This window comes from Strix uralensis, chromosome 1, assembly GCF_047716275.1.
Source record: "Strix uralensis isolate ZFMK-TIS-50842 chromosome 1, bStrUra1, whole genome shotgun sequence".
NCBI classification, from domain to species: Eukaryota; Metazoa; Chordata; class Aves; order Strigiformes; family Strigidae; genus Strix; species Strix uralensis.
This window is the reverse complement of record NC_133972.1, coordinates 38,391,762-38,397,768: the sequence shown is the minus strand read 5'-3', so window position 1 is coordinate 38,397,768 and position 6,007 is coordinate 38,391,762. Positions and strand designations below refer to the sequence as shown.

Here is a 6,007-nt window from a genome sequence, read left to right as displayed (position 1 = left end):
AATATATCAAGGGTAAAAATTGTACTCCCATGGTAGATCCAGCTGCTGCAGGAATAAACCCAGGGGGGAAAAGCCAGAGAGCAAAAAAACCCCACAATATAAAACCACTCCTACAGCATACAATCCCACTGTTTCTGCATAAGTCATTTTAAAATACAGGACACTCTGCAAATGCTGGTTGAAACCAATGTAGAGACTAATTTGTTAAAAAGCAAAACCAGTTTATAAAGTATTTTTTTTAAAGAAAAAAATCAAGGAATGATGGTTTTCTTTAACAGCAGTATTTTTGTCTTTAGTGATTTTTTTCCAGATGTGAGTAACATTCGTACCTGCTAGTGAGAAAGTAATTTTTAAAATAAACAGAGACTCATAAAAATCCTGTTAATACTTTATTAGTGTAATTTTTTAGCTTTCTATTGGACAGAACGTAAATGCAAACTCCAAAAAAAAAAAAAATTTTAGAGTCCTCTGCCATTCAGTAGAAGTGACCATGGCAGCCTGTTTCATGTCCATTCTTTGTTATGGAAACGAGAGGAGAGGGAAGGGAGGGAAAAAGCATCAATAGAACAGTTAGGCACACAGCTGACACTTACTGTACAATGATATGCACAAGTAATTTATAACAGCTATATTCATGAGATGTGCTCTTCAGATTTTTCCCTTGTAATATATGAGCTTTGCTCAGATGAGCAAGGATCATTGAGAACAAGGGAACTAACAAAGGAGTAACAAATAAGACTTTTAAAACAAGTCCTTAAATAAATGCAACAACAAAATGCAAAATTGTTCAGCTGAGAAGACATTTTTAACCTAGACTTCAAAACATTAAAAATTCATTTATTTTACAGTTATTCAAATACACATGCACTAAATGAAAATATTGCACAAAATTAAAATTTAGATTGTGGAATTCATATATTTTTATTTTGGTACACATTCTGATAGCACTTAAAATTTACCGTTTAGTTCTAGCAAACACCAGCAGCACAAGCCTGAGGATGAACCAAATGAAAAATTCAATTGCTCATTTTCTCTTAAAAATAATTAAGGCTAAAACAAGTGCATTTGTTGACAATGGCACAATTTTCAGCGGCCAGTCACAGCACCCAAAGGCCAGAAGATATACCCAAACACTTAAGGGCTGTACATTAACATTCAGTTTTGGAGACTTTCTAGGATGATAGGCTGCATGGGTGGACAGGGCAGATATTTTAATTTGTCAACAGCAAAACCATTTAAATAAAGATACACACAAACTCTTTTGAACAAAAAGTATTCGTTTCTGATGATTCTTGCCAGCCAACAGGCACCACTTAATTAGGAAGCCACATTCTGTAATTAAATGCAGAAGACAAAATTTCAATACATATGTAACATATACACACACATGTATATAAATGTGTGTATAGGTATATATATGTAATAAATTCATTAAGTAAAATGACTTAAACATGGCATATTATGTTCAGTTCACATTCCTAGAGATATTATTTTATTTTTGTACAGAAATGTACCAGATAATTAAAAAAATCCCAAGTTTTCACATGGTCATTATTCTCTTAAAATTTTTCATGGTACCTACAGATAGATAAAAGGTTCCACAGATTTGACAAAACAGTATTTCAACTTCCCACTTTCATACTGCATAACAAATTCAGTGATTTAAAAGACATAAATTGAATTTGGTAGGATCAATGATATATTTACTGTATCGCCAAGAACAATTGCTGAACGATCTTTCATCAGTCAGATGTCAGGTATGCTGGAGTGCCCTGACATCAGAGGAAGATAGAGGCATGTAAACAATAGGAGCAGGCTATTGATTACTTCATACAGAACTCAACAATTTTGTTAAATTCAATAGCATTTAATCATCACACTTCTACAGAACCTGCAGAGAGGAAGGGGGGAGATTTCTTACATATTTACCAATTTATCTTCTTAGGGATTATAAAAGAAAGGGACTTAATTTACAGTATTTAGTTCTGCAATAAAGAAAAAAACAAGTGCACTTGAGCCCATGCATACTGTATGAGAATGTTAACAGTACAATACGATCATCATTAAGTCATATGATAAAATGCTATATTGCATTAATAGGAGTCCATGAGAAAAAATGATCTATATAGAGGCTTCAGCCAATTTAACTAGGTCCTTTGAGAGCCTTCTATCTTCTCTTAGAATGCTTTCATAAAAGGTCTATGTTCCTCCCTCACATAAAAGGATCATTTGTTCCCATTATGACACAAATTACTATAAGGATCCTTGATCAACAGCTGTATCTTACCCTGTGTTTAGCATTCAAAAAAACCACCCAAAAAACCAGACTCTAGGATTACTTTCTATTCACCTGGATAGTGGTGCTCGAACACTTGGGGATACGAAAAAGAAAACACAAACTGAGATATGCTGTGGCCAAACAGGATTTTTCAGTTGTAACTTTATTTTTAATTGGACAAAAATTCTTAAAGGAAACTAAACAGATGAATGTGGGGCCTTGACGTCAAATTTTTATTAAAATTTTACTCTATGCAAAAAATAAAAAAAATATCTAAAAAAATATTGTAGTTTTATCTCCTTTTTATTTTCATATATACACTGAGATGCGTTCAGGAACTTCCAAGTGTTTGCATATGACTAATGAAATCCTTTACCTGTGAGGAACAAACTAATTCTAGTATTTTTCCATGGAGCTTACACACTGAAAAGGTCAGGAATCTTTCAATTAAGAAAGACAGTCTTTCACACGCAAAAAAGTTTCAAATTTTAGTGGGGAGCTGTGTGTAAACTGTGTCTTAGTGCAGTTCCCTTATCTTCTTACATGATGTCAACCCTCTTTGAAACATGTACCCCCTTCCTTCTACAACTATCAACTTGACATATGTTCAAACAGGCCAACTGAACATAAATGTGATGCCCCTTCGCCACTGAAATTACATGAAAAATGTATGCCAGGTGCTATAAGAGCAGAATATGGCCCTTAAAGCTACAGAATAATCAGAATAAAGGGTTTATTTCTACTGCACCTCTGCCTTGACTAAAACTCCCATTAGATCTAGCGTTAGTTTATTTTTCAAGACATGAAAGTTGAAGTATATGTGGCATAAAAGCCACATAACCTCAATTTTTCTTTAATAAATGTACTTTTATGATGGGGCTATAACCATTTCTCCCCCTCTCCTATGAACCTGCTATTCCAGAGACTTCTTTTCCTGTTATCTCAACCTTTACAGGAACATTATAAGAGCCCTACAGCCTCGACAGTCATAACGTAGAGCAATTCCACCTGATTCTCACACATTGCACTATCTCCCAGTGCCAAAACATCCTTTTCTTCCATTGTATCACCACAGTTGTGCTTTACTTGAACAGTCTGGCACTTTTCATTGCTGGCAAAACATCAACTCAGGAATGGAAGGAATCAGCATTCTTATATATTGGGCCAGTATTCTTCTCAATGTTGCATGAAGACGCACCAAATCATTTAAGACACACAAACCCTTCTGGTAGTGGTTGAACTACAAGTGAAGATGAGAAGATCCACAGGTCTTACAGATGCATTAATAATCTAATATGTGACACTAGAAGACTGGTGCAGAAATAACAGCATGTGAGTTTGAAGCCCCAGAGAATCTGCCCAAGTAATTAGTCTTGGACAAACATACACCAGCTTAATAGGTTTGAAGTGTCACCTTTTCTGCAAGGAAGGCGCTTGAGTAGAATGTAGTCTCTGCTTATACCTCTGCATCTGCTTTGACCGTGAATGCAGTTTGTTGAAGAGCTCATGGAACTTATTTTGTGGAAATAAGGTTTCTAGGAATCTCTCCAGAAATACATACACCATTCTCTTATTCAGTTGAGTGTGCTGGAACATTTCAAAGACCCGAAGAATGCCTTTCCGTGTTGTCTCAGCGCCTATGATGTGCTTCAGTTCATCTACAAAAATGAAAGTTACACAGAAGTTTAATTCTGCTTGTGTGTTAACAATAAACTTAAACTGAATATTAAGTCTTTCAAATTATGTAGCTTGTAATTTGAAGTAACAGTGTCTTTATTACACATAACATGATTCAACTAAAAGTTCTCTTACAGCACAAAGGATTTCTGAAAATTACTTCACTTTTACACTATGTATGTGGATCCATGTTATTTTACATGAAATCATGCTGTAGTGAAATGCAGGTAAACTTAAATTCTCTAGTGAAACTAAGTATCATGTTGATTCTAAGAGAATTATAGTTGCAAAGTCACAATACAAGTGTTCAGCATTTTAATAATTAAAAACCTTTTTAATGTAAATACAGTTCATATGTCAACATTTCTTTTCAATACCTCAACAATCAATAAGAATACTGACATTAATTCCAGTAAGAAATATTAGGCTTGAATCCCAGACTCACTTACCTGGCATTACCTCCAGTAATTTGGTCTTCCCTGCCACTCTTGTTCTCATTCTAATAGCTTTATCCCTCCGTGGAACAGTCTCTGCCAAAATGCCGTTAGGCCAAAAAGCATCTCTGTAACAAAAGCAAGTCTGTCAAAATACATTAAAATTTTATCAAGTGAAAGGCTCTTTTTAATCCCTCAAAGCTTTCTCATAAAATAAATACAAGAAAGTAATTTGCACACAATGTAACACACACTTCAAATATTAGAAAAGGGAAACGGCAAAAACCAAATCAGAAGCAATAAGTACAACACACTCAAGCTATTAGTAGCTACCCTATACTTTTTTAGTAGAAGAATCAAATTAAAGAAACTATTACACACCAAAAACATTCAAATACCACATAGCTGTTACATAAAATATACCTAAAATTTATTTTTACCAGGCTCTATTGCCACTGACAGACTCTAGGCTTAGGTCTACTAATTGCTTCATTAGATCTCTGACAGCAGTTAACCTATCAACAAACCAAAGCTGAGATGAAGTAGTTAGTGTAGTATAAAGCCCAATGCAAGAGGCATGCCTAAAAAGGTGTTTTGCCTCAGTGAATGATATATTCTTTTTCTGAGTAAAAAGAACACATTCTTACTTGCATTTATTAAAGAATAACAGAGTATCTGTGAAGTATGATCCTTTGGCTAATAGGTTATTCTACAGTATCTCTTCCACACCATCCAAAAAAAAAAAAAAAAAGGCAAGCGGGGTGACTCTCGCTCAACAGCATTGCAGAAGCCATTCAGACTTTTAGGAAATGGAATGACAGAGCCTTTGATACTTTCAAACTCAGACTTCAGTTCTGTTGTATCTGTCCACATGCAAAACATATTAGCTTAGAGCTAGGGTCTTCTCTAGTAATAATTGTTTGCCTTTTAAGGCAAGGCATATATATGTCTTCATCAAGGTAAAGAAGACACTTCATCCAGTAATATGATGAAATTCATAAGTATACCCATACCCTAGCTCTTCTAGGCTGGTTAACAAAGAACTTTTTAAGGAAGAGGAGAAAACTCAAAAATTTTCTTCATGTGACAATTACTTTTCCCCTCATTTAACACATAAAAAAGCAGTGTATGCTCCAACTGGAATTCTGTACAGTAATAATTTCCTCACATAAAAAGAATAGGAAGGCTACACAGATATTAGACATCAATTGGGCAAGCACTTCATATTTAACACCTATGATAAAAGACATACCTGAAGCGTTTCACTGCATCTGCTACTTGCTCAGGAGATGTCATCCAATCAACATGATCAACTATTTTTCTAAAATCAAAGCAACATTTAATTTTTAAAACAGAGAACAAGTAAGTATAGCATTTAAAAGAGCACTCTAGGGCAAACAAAGTATAACTTCAGCTTTCTCCAACTGCATCAGTAGCTTCTACTGGAAAGGCAAGCACTGATTCTCAAGATAAAAATCTAAGCTCACTGATAACTCTTAAAGCTGAAGCTTTTTTGAGTAAATGTACGACAACTAAGCAGGCCGGAAAATTGATGTTGCATCTCTCATCAGCATTAGGTAAGTGTTCTACTAGTAGAGCACTCGTCTTCATGAAGCAC

At 34.7% G+C, this 6,007-nt stretch overlaps 1 protein-coding gene across 5 annotated transcripts in view; it reads right to left on the bottom strand.

The window, feature by feature from the left end:
• Positions 1-376: 376 nt before the first annotated feature.
• SNX13 (sorting nexin 13) overlaps positions 377-6,007 on the bottom strand; it is a 73,659-nt gene continuing 68,028 nt past the window's right edge. For 4 of the 5 annotated variants that reach the window (XM_074863292.1, XM_074863311.1, XM_074863320.1 and 1 more), the window contains 3 exons: positions 5,642-5,710; positions 4,405-4,517; positions 377-3,936 (listed from right to left, as the gene is read on the bottom strand). In XM_074863292.1, the coding sequence (XP_074719393.1) occupies positions 3,689-3,936; positions 4,405-4,517; positions 5,642-5,710 (430 nt within the window). In that variant the 3' untranslated portion in view covers positions 377-3,688. Of the gene's footprint in view, positions 3,937-4,404; positions 4,535-5,641; positions 5,711-6,007 lie in introns of all 5 variants that reach the window. The other variant, XM_074863330.1, reaches the window with a different exon arrangement.